Source organism: Pogona vitticeps, chromosome 6, assembly GCF_051106095.1.
Source record: "Pogona vitticeps strain Pit_001003342236 chromosome 6, PviZW2.1, whole genome shotgun sequence".
Lineage (NCBI taxonomy): Eukaryota > Metazoa > Chordata > Lepidosauria > Squamata > Agamidae > Pogona > Pogona vitticeps.
Window position 1 is genome coordinate 44,180,812 of NC_135788.1, and position 24,459 is coordinate 44,205,270.

General features: G+C 39.7%; 1 protein-coding gene across 26 annotated transcripts in view; it reads right to left on the reverse strand.

Annotated features, from left to right (window-relative positions):
- NEK10 (NIMA related kinase 10) overlaps nucleotides 1–24,459 on the reverse strand; it is a 123,338-nt gene that overhangs the window by 69,406 nt on the left and 29,473 nt on the right. For 25 of the 26 annotated variants that reach the window (XR_013537259.1, XR_013537258.1, XR_013537257.1 and 22 more), the window contains 8 exons: nucleotides 21,708–21,785; nucleotides 19,034–19,098; nucleotides 15,722–15,824; nucleotides 14,626–14,754; nucleotides 13,641–13,778; nucleotides 9,330–9,375; nucleotides 7,763–7,884; nucleotides 6,892–6,994 (listed from right to left, as the gene is read on the reverse strand). Coding sequence is in view for 21 of the 26 variants with exons in the window: in XM_078377308.1 (XP_078233434.1) it covers nucleotides 6,892–6,994; nucleotides 7,763–7,884; nucleotides 9,330–9,375; nucleotides 13,641–13,778; nucleotides 14,626–14,754; nucleotides 15,722–15,824; nucleotides 19,034–19,098; nucleotides 21,708–21,785 (784 nt within the window). In the remaining 5 variants the exon portion in view is untranslated. Of the gene's footprint in view, nucleotides 1–6,891; nucleotides 6,995–7,762; nucleotides 7,885–9,329; nucleotides 9,376–13,640; nucleotides 13,779–14,625; nucleotides 14,755–15,721; nucleotides 15,825–19,033; nucleotides 19,099–21,707; nucleotides 21,786–24,459 lie in introns of those variants that run through there. The other variant, XM_078377316.1, reaches the window with a different exon arrangement.

Sequence of the window (24,459 nt, forward strand, 5' to 3'; positions counted from 1 at the left end):
GAGTTGGTGCTGACAACAACTCTTGGCCCACTTATCTAGGTCGTTTTGGCATTGGAAAGATGAATGAAAATGGCCAACGCTTGCTGGAGTTTTGCTGCTACTATGGTCTTTGCGTCACCAATACGTTCTTCAATACAAAGCTTCAACACAGAATTTCTTGGAGACATCCAAGATCCAAGCACTGGCATCAGCTCGATTTGATCGTCACAAGCCTTCCTAGCACTACGATCACACGCAGCTACCAGAGTGCTGACTGTGATACTGATCACTCTCTGGTGTGTAGTAGAGTAAAATTGCGAACAAAGAGACTGTACCACACAAAAAAGGAAGGAAGATCACGTATTTACATCAGCAAGACTCGCAATCAAAGAAAAGTGGAGAAATTTGCCCAAGCGCTTGAGGAAACCCTTCCAGGCCCAGCTGAGGCAAGTGCACCTGAATGTTGGGAACATTTCAAGAATGCTGTTCATAACACTGCCTTGTCCACATTTGGCAAGAAGACCAAAAAGACGGCCGACTGGTTCGAAGCCCACTTGGAGGAGTTGATTCCAGCCATCGAGGATAAGAGGAGACCTCTAGCAGCATACAAAGCCTGTCCTAGTGAGTACAACTTGCAAGCTCTTCGAGCTGCTCGTAGCCAAGTCCAACAGACTGCCAGGAGATGTTCCAGTGATTATTGGCTTCAGCTCTGCTCTCAGATACAGTTAGCAGCAGACACAGGTAACATCAAGGGAATGTATGATGGGATCAAGCAGGCTTTAGGTCCAGTACAGAAGAAAACTGCTCCCCTGAAGTCTACTACAGGCATGTTCATCCAGGACCGAACACAGCAGATGGACCACTGGGTGCAGCACTACTCTGAGCTGTATTCCAGAGAGAATGCAGTAACTGAAGAAGCATTGAATAACATTGAGTGCCTCCCTGTCCTGGAAGAGTTGGACAGTGAACCAACCTTAGCAGAAATAAAAGCGGCCTTGAATTCCCTTGCCTCTGGCAAGGCACCTGGAAAGGATAACATCCCTGTTGAAGTGCTGAAGTGCTGCAAAGAGACCATCACCACTGAACTGTATGAAATCTTTCATCTTTGCTGGAGCGAAGGTAGAGTACCACAGGACATGAAGGATGCAAACATCGTCACATTGTATAAGGACAAAGGAGACAGGGGCGACTGCAATAACTACCGTGGCATCTCTCTTCTTAGTGTTGTAGGAAAGCTGCTTGCCCGTGTTGTGCTGAAGAGGCTCCAGGTGCTTGCAGACAGAGTCTATCCAGAATCACAGTGCGGATTCCGAGCAAATGGATCCACCACTGACATGGTATTCTCCCTCAGACAGTTGCAGGAGAAATGCAGGGAACAACAACAGCCACTCTTAGTGGCCTTCATAGACCTTACAAAAGCATTTGACTTGGTTAGCAGGGATGGTCTTTTTAAAATACTTCCTAAGATTGGCTGTCCTCCTTGACTCCTTAGCGTCATCAGGTCCTTTCATGAGGGAATGAAGGGCACTGTAGTTTTTGATGGCTCAACATCAGATCCCTTTGACATCCGAAGTGGAGTGAAACAGGGCTGTGTCCTCGCGCCAACCCTGTTTGGGATCTTCTTTGCTGTCATGCTGAAGCATGCCTTTGGAACTGCAACAGAAGGTGTCTATCTCCGGACTAGATCAGATGGAAAGCTCTTTAATCTCTCTAGACTGAGAGCAAAGACCAAAGTTCAGCTGAAATGCATGTGGGACTTCCTATTCGCCGATGATGCAGCCATTGTTGCCCACTCTGCCGAAGACCTCCAACAACTCATGAATCGTTTTAGCAAGGCCTGCCAAGACTTTGGACTAACTATCAGCCTGAAGAAAACACAAGTCATGGGCCAGGGCGTGGACTCACTTCCCTCTATTACCATCTCCATGCAAGAATTGGAGGTTGTCCATGAATTTGTGTACCTTGGCTCAACCATCTCTGACACTCTTTCCCTAGATGTCGAGCTGGATAGACGCATTGGCAAAGCAGCTACCATGTTCTCAAGACTCACAAAAAGAGTATGGCTCAATAAGAAGCTGACAGTATACACCAAGATCCAGGTCTATAGAGCCTGTGTCCTGAGCACACTCCTGTACTGCAGTGAGTCCTGGACCCTTCATGCATAGCAGGAGAGAAAGCTGAACACATTCCATATGCGCTGCCTCCGAGGTATTTTTGGTATCACCTAGCAGGACAAAGTTCCAAATAGAGTAGTCCTAGATCGAGCTGGAATTTTTAGCATGTATACGCTACTGAAACAGCGACACCTACGTTGGCTCGGGGATGTTGTGAGAATGGCTGGTGGTCGGATTCCAAAGGATCTCCTGTATGGAGAATTAGTGCAGGGAAATTGCCCCAGAGGGAGACCACAGCTGCGATACAAGGATATCTGAAAGCGGGATCTGAAGGCCTTGGAAATGGATCTCAACAGATGGGAAACCCTGACATCTGAGCGTTCAGCCTGGAGGCATGTGGTGCATCACGGCCTCTCCCAATTTGAAGAGACACTCGCCCAGCAGGCTGAGGCAAAGAGGCAGTCACGAAAGCAGCAAAATCAGGGAGCTAGACGGGGTACAGATTGTACATGTCCTAAGTGTGGAAGGGATTGTCACTCTCGAATTGGCCTTCTCAGCCACACTAGACGCTGTTCCAAGTCCTCCATGCAGAGCACGATACCATAGTCTCTCGAGACTGAAGGATGCCTATGATAGTGCAAGCCTAAAGCATACATGCTGATTCCATCTTCTTCCTTGTCTATCAGTCTTGATAGTTTTGCAGGTTCTTCCCTGCCCTGCCATCAGAGTTGTACAAAACATACGAGCTAGTAGAGAGCTGGTGATGTGGTGCAGTAATTTAGTTACAGACATTTCCCTCAGCTTGGCACCATGGAATCAGGATATAAGCTTTATTCTCCATCGCATCAGCAACTAAAAGGAGCCAGTGCCTTTTTCTTTTGTCCTTTCTTTTTGGTCTAGTGAGGCTCACAATTCTGCTCAAACCTGGAAACTTTATAGAACATGCCAGGATATTAACAAACCACAAATGAATGAATGAATGAATGAATGAATGAATGAATGAATGAATGAATGAATGTATGTATGTATGTATGTATGTATGTATGTATGTATGTATGTATGTATGTATGTATGTATGTATGTATGTATGTATGTATGTAGGTAGGTATGTATGTATGTATGTATGTAAGTACGTACGTACTGCCCATCTGGCAGCCAAGGCCACTCTGGGCAGTTAATAAACAAACTGCAATTTAATATTCTAGCCTGTTTGAAAGCTAGTTATTATATAGTCAGAGATTTCCTGGCCTCATAGCTTCTGCTGCAAAGGAAATGGTGAAGGCAAATGACTTGCTCATATACATCTAAATCAGGTCACATGTCTTTTGCAAAATAAAAAGCAGGTGGGGAAGATAAAGATGGAATCAATCAATAAATCAGATTGGTTGTCTGAACCAACACCAGGAGCAATGCTGGGTCCAAGTGTATTACATTTGAATATCAGAATTTTATATTTTAAATTTGAAGTTTACATTTGAACATCAGTCATTAATGAACATCACTCAATAAGACATAGTTATTACTGCCAACATGGTAATACATTTTATATGCATCATGTATAAAACGTGGCAGTTCATAATCTCTTCAAAGAAGTCTGAACTGCATGTAAGGAAACTCTTTATATGTAAAAGGCATGTATAAAAGGTCTAAGATAATGATGGCATGCCCAAATATCCACTGACAACTGACTATATTGATGAATGGAGGAGCAAACTGGTTAAGATGCTGACAAACAAGTAACAATAATCAGGAAAGAGACATCTCAAGTGAAAATCACACAGCTACACCGTTTGTTAAAGAACATTTAATTATGTCTCATCCAAGCTATTGGTTTTTATGTCCTTCCAGATCTTCTAATGATGTATAGGAGAAGACAAACAATTCCCCAAACACTTCAATTTCAGCTTATAGTTATTTAGCTATTAATGTGGTGAATGCACAGTTACTTAAACACATGTTCAGAAGCTCATAATCACACAACTTAATTATTTGTGAAGTTGAAATGAGAAATGGGAACATTTTAAAAACTTATCTGCCCCAAAGGAAACAAAGCTAATGCTCTCCCTCACCCGCTCAGACCCTGCTCATAATGCTTTTTTGCTCTTCTAAGACATTATTATTACAGCCCACTAAAGTGAATCATGGTACCTTCTGCCAAAGATATATGGCATGCTCCAAACAACAAAGTAATTGGATGAAGAATTATTCAGTTCTAAATTACAAGGCTACCTTGTTTAAATTACATTGGCTACCAGTTGCTGCCCAGGCCCAATTCAAAGTGCTTGTTTTGACATATAAAGCCCTAAACAGCTTGGGCCCTGGATACCTGAAGGACCGCCTCCTTCCATATGAACCTACCCGGCAGTTAAGATCCAGCCAGGGGGCAAAGAGCCATCCCTCAAGGAGGTAAGAGGGATGGCTTGTAGACAAACGGCCTTTTTGGCAGCTGCCCCCAGACTATCGAATGCCCACCCAACTGAAATTCAACTGGCGCCGACGGTGATGACATTTTGGCACCACGTCAAAACCTTCCTGTCCCAGAAGACTTTTAACTGAAATAATATCAACTGTGGGTCCTGATGGCAATTTTTAGAGTATATATTTTAATTGTATTTTAATTGTTTTATTTTTTTGTTGTATTTTAATTGTTGTAAGCCACCCAGAAACCTTTGGGTAGCGTGGGCGGCATATTAGATAGATAGATAGATAGATAGATAGATAGATAGATAGATAGATAGATAGATAGATAGATAGATAGATAGATAGATAGATAGATAGATAGATAGATAGATAGATAGATAGATAGATAGATAGATAGATAGATAGATAGATAGATAGAGTAGATAGAGCAGATAGAGCAGATAGAGCAGATAGAGCAGATAGAGCAGATAGAGCAGATAGATAGATAATAAGTTAACATGGATTGCTGCATTCTGCTGTTCAAATCTATCCTGTAAGACAGAGATGGGCAACCTCCAGAGAACTGGATGTCACAAATGGCCTTGGAAGATATGTCCCACTCCCATTAGCTTACCCACATTTTTTATACAAAAATAATATTTTTAACTGAAAAGGCCCCACAGTGCTCTCTAGTGCTCAAAATGTATTAAATAAAATAAAAAATAAGTTGTGGAGGACTGCAGGGGTGCTCTCTAAACATTGCAAAATTGCCCCATTTCCACTAGTAGACAAAGCGGGGACTTTCTGTCTCAGCTTTGCAAATCATTTTAAAATGGAGGGTGAAGTTGCTGGCAATCCCAGGGGTGTGCATTTTGGCCAATGAGGGCTGAATGAAACCCATGCTGCCCACTCCTGTTACAAGATAATGCCCCAGTTCATGTTTTCATGTAGACAGAATCAATTCCAGACCATATAAGTAGGCTCATTTATATGACACCCTGACTCTATACACACACCCAATGTGAGCAAACCAGCATTCTGGTGCATGCTACTTAATTTTCCCCACATGATCCATCATGCAAGTGGGAGGGCCATTGTTTATTCTTATATGCATATCAGGAGCTCTCACTTGCCCCTCCCCAACAAGCCTGAGTCAAAAGCAAGCAACAAAGCATGGCTTATGATGGGCACTTGTCAGGGGAGAGAGAAGCCAGAGCAGAGCTCCCAGTTCACATCCAGTGAAAAATAATGACAAATGATACAAGGACAGAAGACCTGTGATTTGTTTAGACTCTTCTGGTTGCAGGAGTAGCACATAAGAAGCACACATGAGTATTTGGGTAAGTGAGCAAGTATTCCCTTTGTATGTCGGATTATAATTATAGCTGGACTTGGTCACCAAATTACTAATGAATATGTTGCATTTTGGCAGATACGATCATATCTGCTCACCACCTACACTTTGATAAATGTTTGCCAACCAGTAAATATATTTAAGGGAAAGCTGGCTTCGTCTTGGTTAAATAATGAAAAGTGATGATTTTTTTTTAAAAAAATTTAATGTCGAATCAAGAAGCAATGATTGGCTTTGTTTGAACTACCTTTGCAGTATACACAGATGAATGATTAAAAAAAACATGCAAGACAGCAGGAGGGGCTCTGTGGGGGTGGGTGAGGACAAGTCATCATCTGTATCTTAGCTTACTGAGCAGTGATGCAATTACCAAAATGCAGTTAATAAGTGGGCCTCACTCCCCACCAAAATTACCACCAGTGGTCTGAGGAATAATACTTAAATAAGGTACATGTCTGCAATCTGAAATTATCCAGCTGTGTACTGGGCTATAAGTTATTTTCAGAGGAAGAACATTATGCAAGTTTAACAAATAAAAATATAATATGGCAAACCTTTGTGACTGGACAGAAAGCTTCCCTTCAACAGAAAAAATAAACAGGAAACACCTGGTCTAGATGTTAAATCCAGAACAAAAAGGCCACAAGAAACTATTAATAAGTAACACTGAGGTGGGGGTGGGGAATTGAAAAACAGCTTGGTAACTCTGAAATAGATAGCAGTTTTCATCCATAAAGAAGTATACACAGGAAACACACAAATAGTATATTATTTTCAAGAGAGAAGTAGACAACTATTTGTCATATCTGCTTTGATTTGGATTTCTGCATTCAGCAGGGGTTTGGATTCCATGGCCTTATAGCCCTCTTCCTACTCAATGGTTATAGGATTCTACACTATTGTCTAGAAATTAGGAATTTTACTTGTGAAATCATTAGCAATGATTCAAAGTTTTCATCCATTCTAAAACTATTTACTAGATTTCTTCCTGTTATGGATTTCTTTCTACTGAAATCTTGTGAGTATTACATCATTAGAACTTACTGATTGTTACTTTATCTTTATCTCCCAGCATGATATTATTTGGAGTGAGGTCTCGATGTACAATCCTCTTCTCTTTGTGCAAATATCGAAGAGCTAAACACAGCTTAATGACAAAGAAAAAAGGTAAGGCAAATAAAATGCCATATACAATTCCAACAAACTTCAACAAATAATAGTATGCAACACCAATTAAACAACAACTTAAAACCTGGCACAAGTAGGTAAAGAGTCATATGGGTAGGTTACAATGAAACTCTGGAGCACAAAACTCCAGGGGCAGGGGTGAAATGGAAAGAAATATTTCTAGAACATGAGAAATTGAGAAAAGAGGTCAGTGGCAGACAAATGTTCTATGTCCTCATCAAGTTTACTAGAGTACCCAAATATGTCTCAGCTACATGAACCATTCCACACAATCTCACATAGTATCTGGGATGCAGAGAACTGAAGTAACTCTCTTGATGGTTTGCCTCAGAGAAGATAGTTTTCCTTCTGGTTGACTGATGGGCCGCTAGGTATTTCTTTAAAAAGGTAACGCTACATGTTTTAACACTGGAAATGGAATTCTCATTTGCAGTAAGCTGTATTAATTTTACTTCTGCTATGCTCCTTAGCATAGGAATTGGTAAGAGAAGGAGACCACTTTCTCTCTAGTGCATCATCTAGAAAGTGTAATGTGTATGAATCACTGACTTCTAGTTTTAATCACATCTTTGGGACAAACTATAATAACATTTATAATGCCCCACCAATGTGCATAATGTTTTTATGAATACAAAAACCCAGGTCCCTGCCTGATAAGCATCAACAAATGAGTATCCTACAAAGCAGAAATAAAAAAAAACAGTAATGAAGATGTGCAATGTCTTACTTGAACGAATATATTCCATATTCTTTCTTCTGTAAATTGTTGTTGCTTTTCCTTCAAAGAATGAAAATGTTCTCCCAGTGGTGCCCCTTCTATGAGCTCCATGACTATGTACAGCCTATCATCTACAAAATGAAATTGTAGCAGTAGTAAAGTATTCCATGTTTGTAACTACTGACTGGCCAAGGAATGTCCCCCTGGTATAACATCTAAGAATTCCAAAATACATTATATGATTCCTAGGGACAGACTAACATTTGCTTAATTTTCAAAGAAATGTGACTGCACAAGGACCTATGGCCTAGAGGAAATGGTTGAACAACTACAATTATGTATTTCTGAGCTCTCTATAACATCAAATGTATCGCGTTCAACAGCATCACATATTTCATCTAGGATTGTCTTGAATAGAGCCATGATGGCTAATAAGACCAATGGATACTGAATTGGCCTCAGGTTTTATATTTAAATGATGCAAGATAACAAATCTCGAGCTATAACTTTGGATCTCCTTTTGTTCAGGGTGTATTGACCTGTGGACCAGTTGTTACATCGAAGAAATCTGAAATCTACCTTGGTCCATCAACATAATAAACTAACAGCCTACATATTGGATATCTCCGTACCTAACAATCTGGGCTATTGTGTAGGCATCTTTCAGTCTCGAGAGACTATGATAACATGCTCTGAATAGAGGTCTTGGAACACCGTCTAGTGTGGCTGAGAAGGCCAATTCGGGAGTGACAATCCCTTCCACACTGAAGACAAATACAATCTGTCCCCTGTCCAGCTCCCTGATTTTGCTGGTTTCAGGACTGCTTCTTTGCCTCGGCCTGCTGGACAAGTGTCTCTTCAAATTGGGAGAGGCCATGATACACCACCTGCCTCCGGGCTGAATGCTCAGATGTCAAAGTTTCCCATCTGTTGAGGTCCTTTCCTAAGCCTTTCAGATCCCGCTTGCAGATATCCTTGTATCGCAGCTGTGATCTCCCTCTAGGACATTTTCCCTGCACTAATTCTCCATACAGGAGATCTGTATGGATGCTAAAATCCTCCATAATTGTTGAAGATCCAAGAGCATGAACCAAGATGTAAACATCTTGGAAAGATACATTTTCTGAATCACATAATTCCGACATAGTTAGGCTTCTAGCCTCCAATGCATCCCCTACAAACTCTTCCTCTATTCTATTTCAACTAAAACATTAATGGATATTATCCAATGGTTAAGTTCCAATTAGAATATATTCCTCGAATCAATGACTTTAGTAATTCAAGGCTTTTATAAATCCCATTTACTCAGTGGGTCTATTCTAGTTGGGACTAGTAACTGATTCAGTCGTAACACTGCAATCTGATATTCCACTGAGTTTCATGAGGCTTGCCCTCATTGGGTACAGGATTGCAAGCTAAAACCCAAGTCAGATTATGCTAAGCATTGCCCTTAACTGGAAACCAGCTTCTGGATGATGATAGAAACAGCCTAAATAATCTTCTATTTTAGTTAATTTTATTTTGAAATTATGATAGCACCTTAGTTTGGAATGCAGCCCCATACATTCATACTTACTTTCTAAGAAGGTTCTGTAATATCGTACAACATTAGGATGATAAAGCTACAATAAAAATAAGGCATAAAGTTATGGTTAAATGGACCATTCATTTTTACACTGTTTCAGAATGTTCCTCTAAGTGGTGCTTATAGCCCATAGGTATAAGGATTATGAAAACCAGCATAATGCTGGCACCGCTAGTTAATAAAAGGCATTATAACACAAAACACTAGGGTAATGTCTTATCTTTTCTGCAGTGACTATTATTATCATGCTACCTCTCATGACCCATCTCCTTTAATTTCTCCTTCCCATGTTATCTTTATTTGATCTATTTAAGTAGATCAAAGACTAATGTATCCTGTGTGAACAGAACAGCAGACTGGGCCTCTGGTCTGATTCACATGACTTATGTTCTCAACGCAGGGTTAACTTCCTTTTTCTGAAAGCAATGAAATGCTTTTACAGAAAGATAAATGGCAAAAAAGGTACAGTAGAACAAGAACCATGTTCTTATGACTTCCTGACGATGTATCCGTCCATCCCTTTAATCCAGGGGTCTCACACATGTGGCCCGGGGGCCATTTGTGGCCCGCCGGATGATAGTTTGTGGCCCCTGCCTTGCCTGCCCCCACTGTAGCGCCCACATGTCCTCTGTTGTCAAGAGTAAAAAAAGCCTCACCTCGCTCACCGGCCCTCTCCCAAGACAGCGCCTCTTCCACCCTCCATCCGGAACTGCAGCCTACCAGCTGGCAGACAGGCAGGCTGGCTGGCAGGCTGCAGTTCCGGATGGAGGGTACAAGAGGCGCTGTCTTGGGTGTGAGGCACGCTGCTGGCCCTTTTCCCTGAGCGCCCAAGCCACTGCCAAGCGATGCCTGAGAGCGGAGCTCCCTCCCGGCCCGTCCTCGAAGAGCTCCTCCAACAGCATCTGCCGCCGCCGCCTTTTCCAGGGAAGCGGCTCTCTGGCTCTCTCTCTCTCTCAGCACCCCCAGCACCAGCCCGGCCAGCAGCTGCCTCAGCACCCGGCGGTGCTTCCTCCTCCTCCTCTTCATCCTGCTTCAGCCGCCTCGGCTCTGGAAGCTGCCTGGGCTCGCCTCACAAAGTTTGCTTCCCTGTCGTGGTGGGGGTAGCTGCTGCTGCTGAGTGTGCCTTTTTTGAGGGGGGCCCTCAGAGGAAGGTTGCAGGACCTCCGTGTGTGTGCGTGCGTGCGTGCGTGCGTGCGTGCGTGCGCACACGCGTGTGTGTGCACCTTTGGTGGGGCACCCTATTCTGTTTGATTTCGCAGGTACCGATGGGGGCTTTTCTCCTTTTGCAAGGTGATTCTGTTAGTTTTTTTTTTTCATCTGATGCGGCTCAGCCTCACCCAGACTCTGCCTCTAGCGGCCCCCAGGTAAATTGAGTTTGAGACCCCTGCTTTAATCCATCTATACACATACACCATGACATATTATTCTATAGTATGAATCTGTGCTGGAGGAAGAAACAATACATTTTATGTAATCCTAAATTCAGAATTTATGACAAATTAAAGTAAATGTACTAATAAATAAAACATACATGTACTTAGCTAATTCTTTGTTTACACTTAATGTAAGCTTTGGACATCAAGATAGGTATTGCTCCCAAAGCATGTATGTATCCTGTCCCTAGTTGTTATTTTAAAAAAATATTTACAAAATAGCAACTGCAAAGATTCCCTATCTTGATCAAGACCAAAGCCAAGAAAAAAAGGCTTTCATTTTTTGTTGTGACATTTAAAAAAATTGTTTTAATGTTTTAGTAGCTTAACTCTGTGTGGTTTGATTTTAATTTGCTTCAATTATCTTATACATTAAAATTGTTTCATACTGTACATCTTTATAACCTGACGAAATCCTATGATGTAAGGTGGACTATAAATGTTTAACTAACTACATTTTTCTCATGAAACTCCCCATCCATGGCTATTGTTTACTACCAGATAGTATAAGAAAAGGAAAAAAATGGCAAAATATTTATATTGAGCATTATATATGCTACTGTTTCCAAATGCTAGAATATTGCTACTTTTTAAAAGAACCTGTATACTTAATAAAACAACTTCTTTAGTTCTGCGGTTCCTTTAGGCTACAATCACTTGCATAAAGAAATGTTTTCAAACAAACAAACAAAAAACAAGCAACCTGGCTCATTTGGAAAATCATTAAACTATTCTATCTCCATAGATTCATTAAAAGGGAAAGAAAATCATGTTGCTTGCAGACTAAAAACACTTTCTGATTGCTTTTCAAACATTAGAACGTGTTATAGGAAAGCAAAGTTGGTTTCGCTGAATTTTCTACAACTTGAGTTTTGTACTTCTTTAGTTTCAAGTTGCAACATGACATTAAATCTTTAAAATTAAATTAAATTAATCAATTAAAGTTAAAGCACTGAGGCCAATCAGGCAACACTCAAAACTTGCCTATAATTGCAGTTGAGTTTAGGCATCCTCAGTAAAATGTTCCCATTGAGCTGTTGCATGTATTAATCTCAAGACAGACCCTGGGAAAGACCCAGATGCATAGCTCTAAGGAGAGTGGAGTTCCTCTTTCTTTTCAACAGAAGGGTCATCCTCATGTGAACATTATTGCCATGTGTGGTTCTGCTGCCTCCACAGAAACAATGGTGAAATCTTTGCAGGCAGCACCAATAAAAATATTTGTTTCTAAGTCACTAGAATCCTAACTCAAACTGCAGCAGCTGCAACAAAGTTTGAATGGGCAGAACCTCCTTGTGCTGACTGATCTCAAAAGTCTGCCAGCACAGCTGCTATGCTGGCTAAGAACAGTCAGGATAACAACCAAAAAAGGAATACAAGAGGAGCAAGGCATGGGAAGAGGCTAGTTCTGCCAGATCTAGACCACCTCTAGCCCAGGACACAGTCACTGTGCCAGCATAATCTTAGGCCAAGGTCCTCCTAAGCCATTTTCAGCATCCCTGGCAGGGGTTTGGATTCATCATAGCTTCAGCTGGCCTGTGTCAGTTCTGCTGGCCCTTAGCTATCTTGGCCTTACAACTGTGCTCTGAAATGTCAATATTGCTGGCAGGTAAATGTGTATAAAATCCACTGAAATCAAGAACACTTAAATCACAGAAGCCTCTGTGCTGCAAGGTCAGAAGACCAGCAGTTCTAAAATCGAATCCACGCGATGGAGTAAGCTCCCATCGCTTGTCCCAGCTCTTGCCAACTTAGCAGTTAAAAAGCATGTAAATGCAAGTAGATAAATAGGTACCACCATGGTGGGAATGTAATGCGTTCTGCGTCTAGTCACGCTGGCCACGTGAACACAGAAACTGCATACAGACAAACACTGACTCTACAGCTTGGTGAGCATCGCGCCCTAGAGTTGGACACGACTGGACTAAATGTCAAGGGGAACCTTTACTTTTACCTTATTCATGTAAACAGTACCACATCCAATTTTCTGTTGATTGGCTCATAGAAGTTAAACTAATAATGTTCATTCAGTTCTGCAAGACTCAGACTGAGATTTCATAAGGCCCTGGGAAAGATGCCATCCAGGTCCTGGCACTTTATCCAGAGTGCCTCTAAGAGTGGGGGAGAGGAGGGAATAATGGAGATGGGCAACAGAAGTGATGGACAAGCATGCTCAAACAGCCACCTGGTACTTATCAGTGCTGGAAGGAGAATCACTGAATAGAGATGGGCACAAACCACTGGTTCAGTATGGTTCATTTCCCAGCTAAACAAATGATCCATTCAGCAGCAGTGCCCCACTCTGCCTCTCCCACACTCTGCCTCCGAGTGGGTGCCTGCTAAAGGGGGTAGTACACTGAGCCACAGATCAGCTGTTTGGCTGGGAAATGAACCATGCCCATTTCTGTCACTGAACAAAGCAGTTATAGACATTGCTATCGTTTTTCTGGGCCCCAATTCCTTCTGGGTTCTTCCTGTGAAAGGTATATCAAGGGCAGGACTCAGAGGCATCAGGAAACAAGGAAGCCAGCAGTGAGGTGTAGCTGTCGAACATCTCTAGAATGCTAGGCCCTTAAATATATATATATTGAACAAGTGTAGGTAACCCTAATGGAAATGACTGCCACTTGACAATTTTTATCACAGTATTTAACATGAATATTACAAAGAGCATATGTTGTATAACAGCATATTTAATCTGAACCTCAATGCTTTTAAGATTTATAAATTTACAGTTGTCAGTGAATCTTAAACAGAACAAAGGCATTATCAATGAAAGCAAGTTGATTTTTGGTTAAGATCTCTTGACACATTTAAAGACATCCACCCAATTTCCCCCAAAATATATTTCTAACATGTTTAAACTCACTTGTTCTTTAATTATGGTGATTTCAGAAACTATGTTCTTCACACTTCTTTCTCTATCTTTTTTATCCTTTCCGAATGCTGGATTATGTAAATTGATTTCTTTCATTGCTAGAAGGTTTTGGCCACTGTGTTTTCGAACCTTTGACAGGAGCGGGTGGGGGGAAACATCATAGATGTAAACAATAATGGAGTGGAACAGAATGGAAACAACCATTATTAATTCATTAAAACTAACTGCACTGTGGGTATACAAAAAAGCTTATTTTTAAAGCTAATAATCAGCTTGAAAGCACTTGAGTCCCTCTGGAGCTATGAAAATACCGTTAGATAAGGCAAACAGCTATTTGAAAGAACAGATAAGTGCTGAAGCTGGGAATTTTGAAAGTCTATCAACATCCATCTCATATTGGCTGAAAAAAATATAATTAGTACTTACACACATCATCACAGTAACATTTTACAACAGCCCTGTGAAGGTCAAGCTACATTTTAATGAAAATGCACTTTCTCCCTCTTGGTTACCTTGTTTTTAACTCCCACAATGCATTTTCCCTCAATAGCCTGACTTAAACCCATGTTTGCCTTCTTATAGCTAACGAGATGTCCTTTGCCATTAAAGAAACATGATCTAACGATGTGCTGCCCAAACTGGAGGATATTTGGAGAAGGGGGAGGACACTGAGGACTAGTGCCTCATGTGAAGACATACAATGAGGGCAGGCCTGAGGTGAGAACTGAAATGGAAACTTCCTTCTTATACCTTTAGCCACTCTGTTACATGAATTTACTCAACAACAGTTACTTGTTTATTTAAAAAGATGACAGGTTTGAGGAGTATGTCACAGTCCCTGTGTTAAAACAAACCCACCTATGGATCACTTTTTTTTCAGTAGAAAACAATTTTTTAAAATGCAATAGGAATGAAAGTGAAGATCAAGGAATATAAATGCAAATAAATATTTAATACATACAGAAGTCAGATTTACCTTGTAAACACTTCCAAAACCACCACTGCCAAGATGGTCCAATATGGCATAACTGCCTATGTATTTTGTAGGTGCTTTGTTCTGATTGATATTTTCAATGTTTTCTGCTATTTGTTTGACTTGGTCCTCCTAGTTAAGAAATAAATTTAGAATTGGTCTCATTTTGACTGATAATGTTGTGCTAATGTTTTCAACTTCCTAACAGCCCAGGTACTTAAACACATTAGAGACCACATTCTCTAATCTTTAAATAATTAAATGAGATATGTGAAAAAGATATAGCATTTCATCCTGAGATAGTTTTGTTATCAATATTTGAGAAGGTGGAATATATGATGACTAGAGAGTTGATTACCAATTTATTAACAGCAGCCAGATTAATAACAGCTAGGAACTAGAAATAAAAATTGGAATTTCAGATGGAAGAATAGTATAATGAAATATAGAACATTGCTATATACGATAAATTAACTTGTAACTCAAAGGTTAAGAAAAAAGAGATGAAAAATAATAATTTTTATGATATATGGGGAAGATTTCTTGAATATATGCTAACAAAAGGGAAAGTTCCAAATCAGGAATGAATGCAGTTTGGAGAAGAGGACAAAAAAGGAAGAAGAAGATAATGGAAGATTACCACAAGAGGTACCAATTAGGGTGGAGGGAGACACAGTTGATTTGTATTTTGGTTTATGTATTTCATGTTTATGTTGTTAAAAAGAGAGAGACCACATTCTCTTTTATTTCCCTTAATTTCTCAAATCTGCCATTGCTATTTCACACATGTGTTAAATTCAGACAACATAAGCACATAGAAAGAAAGGAATCTTATGTTTTCATTCATTATTTATTATTCTATAGCTTGTTGCAGAATCTGGAAAAGATACTTGTATAGACTACAGTTCCTATAATCCCCTAGCCATTGGTCACACTGGCAGCTCATTTTGCTACCCTTTCTTTGGTTACTTGTTCAAATCCAAGCAAACTTCTAAAATGACAAAACAATATTTTGAAGGCAATTCAATCCTTTCAGATTTTAGCAGATGTAATGTAATTCTAACAAACAGTTAAAAAACCCTAAAGATTCGTTACTTACCAGTAATGCATTTAGCTTAAATACCAGCTTTTCATAAGCACTGATTTCACGAACATAATGTCCAACGTCAATGAAGCTCTCAAACAAGTCTGCAGGAAAAAGTCTACAAAAATATAAATGTGTGTACTTGTGGAATACTAGGTACAATTTAAACCCAATCAGGTATCCCATTCTGGAGAAGTTCCTGGTTTTATATTACTTAATACATCCTTTTATACCTGCCTATGAAAGAAAACATTATGCAAGTGTGAATTATTTCTGTACCTATCTAGCTACAGAAAAGACAAGTTCCTTTTTTCAGATAAAATATTGTTTAAGTGCTTTTTTAAAATGGCAAATTTTAATATAAATAGTGTAACTAATGCAAAAGGTACTCAACCCAGTGTGGTGTAGTTGAAAGAGTGATGGACTAGGACTCAGGAGTCTCAGGTGTGAATTCTTGCTCAGTCCCAGAAACTTGCTGAGGGAGTGTAACTGATAAAACCTCTTCTTAAATATCTGACAGCCTGAAAGCGCCATAAGGGTTACTAGAAGTAGGTTCTGATTTGATGGCACATTGCTAACTAAATAATACAAGATAGAAAAGTTTTTTTTTAAAAAAAATATCTCTGGCTGTTTCAAAGTGGCTAGCCTCTGAATCTTAAACAATTTTTCTCCAGACTTGGAAATTACATCTGGAATCCTTTTGTTCAGAAATGATTCTAATCAGATGCATGTTTTGAAGATAGACTCTGCTGTCACTAATAACTATTTATTTCATCTGATCAGAAAGACAGCTTTATACTTACAGTCAAACTACCATATTTTTTGCTCTATAAGATGTACTTTTCCCTTCAAAAAACTGAGGTGAAAAGTCTGTGCATCTTATGAAGACAATACATTATGTTTGGTTCCCTCTAGTGGTCAGTCTGATAATCACACTTTTTTTACAACCCTGATCTGGAAGGACGCTGCCTCAAGCTTGATGGGACTACGGTGGTGGCTTAACAGACCCCCCCCCCAGTACTGTACCCATTGGTAGCACTGATCCTACAGGGCGTCTGTAGCAGCCCTGTAGGACCAGCGCTGCTTACTGGACAGCCGGATCACGTGACCAGCCAGATGCTGGGGGAAGCAGAGAGAGAGAGAGAGAGAGAGAGAGGAGAGCTCCACAGAGGAAGGGAGAAGACTCGTCCAGGTACCGTAAATGACATAATACAGAGGAATTCCTGGCTGGATTGCTGACTGGTGACATTAAGCAGCACATGAGGCATTGTTGGTGAAAAGTAGGATTTGTTTCAGTTGCTCACATTTGTTCAAAATTCAAAGCAACCCACTCTAATGGTATCTTAAACCTGAATTTTTGATACTTTACACTGATGTATTGTGCCTTGGGGTGTCTACTTCACTCCCCTAATGGTGAACATAATTCAAAATGTATTATATAAAGTAATATACAGTGATGCCTCGCATTGCGACGTTAATTCGTTCCAGCAAAATCGCTGTTGAACGAAAACGTCGCAATGCAAAATAAAAAAGCCCATAGAAACGCATTAAAACACAATTAATGCATTCCTATGGGCTCAAAACTCACCATTTTGAGAAGATCCTCTATAGCGCGGCCATTTCTGGTGCCTCTTAAGCGAGGAATCCATCCCAGAAAACAGCAGGTGGCCTTTTCCTCGGTGGCCATTTTGAAACTGCCAATCAGCTGTGCGAAAATGGTCGCTTTGCGATGATCGGTCATAGCAAAGCGAAAATACCCCATAGGGAACATCGCAAAGCGATCGCAAAAGCAATCACAAAATCTTCGTTGCAAAGCGATTTCATCGCTAAATGGAGTGATCGCTATGCAAGGCACCACTGTTCCTCCTCATGTGGGACCACTCTGCCTATATAGATACCATACATCCTTATTACACTATTTGGTTCAGAATATTTTTCCTGTTTTTCTCCTCTAAAAATTAGCTGTGTCTTATGTTGAGGTGCATCTTATGGAGCGAAAAATACGGTAGATGTTGAAAGGAATTTATATGCCCTGTGATTAAACAGTTTCCCCTCAGAAAGTAAGTTTCCACCAGACATATGTGCTTCAGCAACCAGATTTGTAAATTAAGCTGGTGTTTAGCTTCTCCTGACCAATGAGAAAGGATAGCATGATAAATGCAAGATGTGGAAAATTTTATACCATGATAAAAAACATATTTACTGCTTGAGGGAGCACCTCTTCTAAAATGTACTAAATGTATCACCAGTTCCGCCATCAGTTTTACAATCACTGGAAATGATATTTTAGGTAGCCATTTCTAATTTCACTTGGGGCTTTCTTCAAAATGGGCTTTATGAGGAATAAGGAGCAAAAAATGGAATATTGTCTCTATTGGCCAATTCCTATGTAATAAAAGTAAGATGAATGCTTTTGTGTCCAAGAAGGGTCCTTAATATTTAAAAACTGATGAATATAACAGACTCCATCCTGCACCCCAACTATAATACTATAGAGAAAGACAAACTATGATTTTAAAAAGAAAATATAATTTAACTACTGGTAAGGACAGGTATTTATCAAGTTTGATGATCACCAGAGGTCTGGGGCCCACCCCCTTTCTTGGACCTTGGAGGGTCATACCTGATTGTCACAATCCCCATTCCCAATGTATCAATTCCAAGAATGGGCACAAACCTTTCTTATAGCTGCAAGATGATCTACTTAATACTCTCTTTTGGCATCTTGCTGACTCTATACAACCAAAATTTTGAGATGGAACTCTATTTTCCAGACAGTAATGATGCTTTAACATTAACATTGTGAACTGCAACACAAGATGGCACATTCTTAACTCCCTCTTATAATGATATCATTGCTCAGCTCAATATTGTGCAGGCTCTCTGCCCTGAAAGCCATAGAGGGCTGAATTCATCCTATACATTGCTCATTTTCCAATTTCTAAGCACATTTCAGTCCCTCTTGATGCATCTTCCACAGTTCAGAAAACAGTGCATTTATTCTGATGTAAATTGCGTTTTTGCTGCTTTCATGCCATACTTTAAAATGTATAATGCCAACTTGGAGACTTCACACTTTTTTTTCGAGATTTCCACATACCAGCTGGACTTCTGAACTGGTCCTGAAGTATAGCTGCACCTTTGTCACAGACACATCCATGGAAAATACTGACATTATTTTTTCCTGCATTTTGTTCTCTGCTCTGCTAGCTAAAAATTAGCGAATAAGGCTTTAAGCCTAATGCTGACTATTAGCCTGCGGAATTTTTGTCACAATTCAAATGAACATTGTTAGAGTATAATCTCTCCTAATAATCATTTGCATACCTTTTGAAGAGATGTCTGTTCCTTTCCATACTGAAAAGAAATCTCAGGGCTCTGAAAGCATAACACTAGAATGATAAAAATGCATATATTATAGATAATTCCATGCAGAAACATTGCTAATCAAATTTTGTTCCTTTTGTTTAAATAGTCTATGCCAGTAGCATGTGAAATGAGAAGCTGATTTTAGCTAAGGTAGGTTGCCTGAATCCCTGATGCCGTATTGAAAAAATAATGAGAAATATTTTACTGCAGGTTTTAAAAGACATCAAACTTCATTTCAGGTTTGTGTACGGTGGTAAAAACTGTTGCTACTGGCAATAGAAGTTTGTTGGAACTAAAACCTTATTTCCCTACTTGCATTATAAATCTGTGTTTAATCAAGCAGTACGAAAATAATCAAAAGATTAGCCCTTTTAGAAGTGGATTTTCTATATTTAGAATCTTAGCTAGACACATACAGTCATGGCCAAAAATATTGGCACCCTTGCAATTCTGTCAGAAAATGCAACCCTTCTCTCACAAAATTGTTGCCGTTGCAAATGTTTTGGTACTGATATATTCAGTTCTTTGGTTTGTGTTGGAACAACACAAAAAAAAAGGAAGAAAAATCAAATCTGATACAATCCCACACAGAAACCCAAAAATGCACTGGCCAAAATTACTGGCACCCTGTCAAAATTGTAAGAAATAATTGCTTCTCAAGCATGTGATCCTCCTTTATTTTGAATTTAGACACACCTGTCGCAAGTCAGAGGTGTGGGCAATATTGTAATCACACTTGCAACCAGTTAAGATGGAGACAAGTTGACTCAACTGTTGTGACACTGAGCATGAAGAAAAGAATGAAGTGTAAAGAGTTGTCTGTGGATTTGAGAGAACAAATTGTGGAACAACATCGACAATCTCAAGGCTACAAGTCCATCTCCAGAGATCTTAATGTTCCTGTGTCCACTGTGCGCAATATCATCAAGATGTTTACAGCCCATGGCACTGTAGCTAACCTCTCTGGACATGGATGGAAGAGACAAATTACTGAAAAATTACAACGAAGGGTTGTTTGAATGGTAGATACAGAACCCAGATTAACTTCCAAACAAATTCAAGCTGATTTGCAGAAACAGGGTACAACAGTGTCAGCGCTCACTATCCGTCACCATCTGACTGACAAGGGACGCTATGGAAGGAGACCCAGGAGGACACCACTGCTGACACAAATGCATAAAAAAGCAAGACTGGAGTATGCCAAAACCTATGTGACAAAACCACAATCCTTCTGGGAGAACATACTGTGGACAGATGAAACAAAAGTAGAGCTTTTTGGTCAAGGACATCATGGCACTGTTTACAGAAAAAGAAATGAAGCATTCAAAGAAAAGAACACAGTCCGTACAGTCAAACATGGTGGAGGTTCAAAGATGTTTTGGGGTTGCTTTGCTGCTTCTGGCACTGGATGCCTTGACTGTGTGAACAGTATCATGAAATCTGATGATTACCAAAGAATTTTGGGGCACAGCACAGTGGCCAGTGTCAGAAAGCTGCGTCTCCACCAGAGGTCATGGGTCTTCCAGCATGACAATGTCTTGAAACACACTTCAAAAAGCACTCAGAAATGGTTACAAACAAAGTGCTGGAGAGTTCTGAAATGGCCAGCAATGAGAAAAGGGTTGAATTTTCTGACAGAATTGCAAGAGTGCCAATATTTTTGGCCATGACTGTACATCAGTGACAAGTTATTTACAGTATATGACTTTATTATTTATATGACTTATTTTATTATACCTAAAGTTTACTTAAAACAGCTTTTTCAACAAATCAAAGAGATGACTATGTTGTTTCATCTTTTTTTCTCTATTAAATAATTTATAAGTAACAATTGAAAACATCCATGATGGTTCCCAAGGAACCTAGGAAAAGAATACTGTGGTGATCTTACTATTATTAATACTTCATTAATACTATTATCATTATATCACTTCTTATCCGTAATAAACAATTTCAGAGTCCAATACTTAAGCTTTAATTGTTTTAACTTGATATATTTTAATTTACTTTGATTCTGATTACTTATCTCTCACTGCTTCCCATGGGTTACTCATTCTACTTACCCTACTTCTCAACACTTCTCTGTCCTTTCATTGTTGTTTGCCATTTTCAAATGCTGTAAAGAGCCTCAGGTTGGTATCCTGTTTAGGATTTGCAAATGTGCAGCTAATGTTGTACAACTGATTGTGTATTTTTGTGAGGTGTCTGTTAGGCAACCATTTGTACCATGTTACCTGCACATAGATATCCGCAACAGGATATTGGCTTAGGAACCAAAGCAGAGCAGCAGAGGAAAAACAAATAGGTCTAAAAATTCATTCCTGTCAAAATGTTCAAATTGTCATGGCCAATAATTTCACAGAACAAAATCTTGCATATCAGGCACCAGAATTCTGGTGTACTTCATATGCTGTATTATTTCATATCAGATCTTTCTATGTACACCATATGAGATGTTAGAAGTATGGTGTTGGTACTGTATTTATAAATGTTTCAACTTTAGTTTCATATTTTGCTTGTTATTCTGCAGTGTAATTAACAGAGCAGACACAGATGCTACAGAATATATAATGAACCATAATATTTCTCCTGTTTTTGCTTGAGGACCTTGTAAATAAAGTAAAAGGATTACCTGCAGTAAATTAGCTTTTGCTACATTCCTCTCTTTGTCAGGTACAAGCAGCTTTGCTATCGTATAGATTCCATTTTCCTGAGAAAACATGCATTCAGTATTTAATTACACCACAGACAAATGTCTGATAATAATTTAGGCACATCTTTGTCTCATCCCCACATGGGACCCACAGCATTCTTGTCCTTGTTGCTGAAATACCAAGAAAATTCCTGGTGTTCTCAGCAAACGTCTTGCATTAGCAAGGCTTATTTATGTTCTGTGCAAAATGTTGGCCCATTCTTGTCCAAAATTTGCCACTTTTGTGCAAACACATGCAAGGTGCATGAATTGTCCATTGCGGCTTTAAGAACATGAAGCATGGAATGGTCTTTCTTCATAATCATCAGTGTGCACTGTATATGTGTGTGTATGTGTACTCATGCACATCTTGCTTCTCAAAACAAAAAGAAAATAGAGACATTTTGCATAAGTGAAAGAAAACTGGGTAGAGGAAAACTTTTGTCTCACTCTGCTGGAATTGACAAAGTTAAGGGGCTTTAAAAATCCTCAGCAAGGTGCTTCTTCCTCTTGACACAGTTTCAGTCAATGTACATGAGAAATTTAGTCAGCTGTCATTCTATTCCTTCATTATTATATGCCATCAAGTCATACTTACAACACCTCTATGAATTAATGACCTCAGTAACGTCTTATCCCAATAACGTTCAAATCTTGCCGATAAAAGACTGTGACTTCCTTTAGTGAGTCTATCCATCTCTAATTCAGGCTTGCTCTTTTCCTCCCTCTTTCAATTTCCCTAAACTAATTGGCTGTAAATCACAACTAGAACAATCCCATTGTATCAGTGGACATTTGATGAGTCAGCTTCTCCATATATTCCATTAATTCAGTGGGCATACTCCAGCTATGACTTACTGCTGGATTACAACTAGAGATGGGGGTATTCATATACAACTATCCCCACATAGGTGGAAATAACAAGGGTCCGGTCCCATGGGGCTGGACTGTACACTCACAGCTTTGCTGCTGCTGCCGGCTCAGAAGAGGCGTCCTATCACGCCATTCTCCACAATGGATTAGCCACTCTCCGACCTAGCAGAGAGGCTTGTCATCCTGCTTCCTGCCAGAAGTGGGTAATCGATTGTGGACAATAGCGTGATAGGAAGCCTCTGTGGAGCCAGCAGTGGCAGCGAAATCATGAGTGGACAGTCTGGCTCCATGGGGCTGGACCCACATTATTTCCACCTGTGCAGGGATATTCGTATACAAATACAAATACCCCCATCTCTAATTACAACTATTACCCCATATCTAATTACAACTATTGTCTTTTCCAATGAGTCTTACCTTCTCATGATATTTAAAATACAGTAACTTCAGTTTAGTTACTTTTGCAGGTAGTGAGAGAAAGAGAATCTATTCCAGAGCCCACTTATTTGTCTTTTCGATGGTCTGTGGTACCCATAGAGCTTTGCTTCATACCACATTTCAAATGAATCAATGTTTGCTTTCTTCACTGTCCAGCTTTCATGTCCACTCATAGTAACTGGGAATATCATAGTATTGATGATCTTGGCCTTCAGTTCCAATGACACATCAATACACTTCAGGATCTTCTTCTCTTGCCCCATAGTTGCCAGTCCAAATCTCAGTCTTTTTTCTGAATTCTTGGCTGCAGTCCCCATTTGGAATCATGATTTAGCCAAAGTTTTAAAAATCTATGGTTCCTATTTCTTCATTATCAACATTAAAATATAATTCTTCTATAGTAATCCTTTTGTAGTCATTATTTTTTTCCTCACTATTCAGCTGCACTTCTACTTTTCCTCTTCTTCCACGTTCATTATCAGTTATTTTCAAGTCATTGTTGCTTCCTATATTTAAAAATGTAAAAGCCTCAGTGGGTGACTGATAAAACTTTAAAATAGTTAAGAACAAATGAGAAGCAAGAATCAACTGAACTATCATGTAATCTGCATATCTTATATTGTTGAAGTTTCTTCCATGAATTTTCACTCCTACTTCACCTGAACTTAACCCAGTTTTTTGTATGGTAAGGTAAAGCTTCCCCTTGACATTTTGTCCAGTCGTGTCCAACTCTAGGGCACGGTGCTCATCCCTGTCTGAAGACAGTTTCCGTGGTCACGTTGCCAGCGTGACTAGACATGTAACGCCATTACCTTCCCACCAAGGTGTTACTTATTTATCTACTCGCATTTACATGCTTTCGAACTGCTAGTTTGGCAGGAGCTGGGACAAGTGACGGGAGCTCACTCCGTCGCGTGGATTCGATCTTACGACTGCTGGTCTTCTGACCCTGCAGCACAGAGGCTTCTGTGGTTTAACCCACAGCACCACCACATCCCCTTTGTATGGTAAATTCTGCATATATACCATAAGGATAGGGACATAAAATACATCTTTGCTAATAAAAAACTATTTTGTTTCTCCATATTCTGTCCTACCAGTAACCTGTTTTCCAGGATACAAATAAGGACAATAAAGTGTTGTGGCCCCTCTCTTTCTTCTTCTTCTTCTTCTTTAAAATGAGCCATTCTGAAATTCTTTGGTATACACCAGTAGCCAACATGTATTAGCAATATGATTTCTACTGCCCCTTCTTTTTCTGAATCCACCTTGAACATTTGGCTCTTCTCATGCCAGATACAGTAAATGTGTTTGTTCTAAAAACTTTGATTATAGGTGAAATTCATGCAATATTTGGTCATTTATTTCTTCATTATTAGAA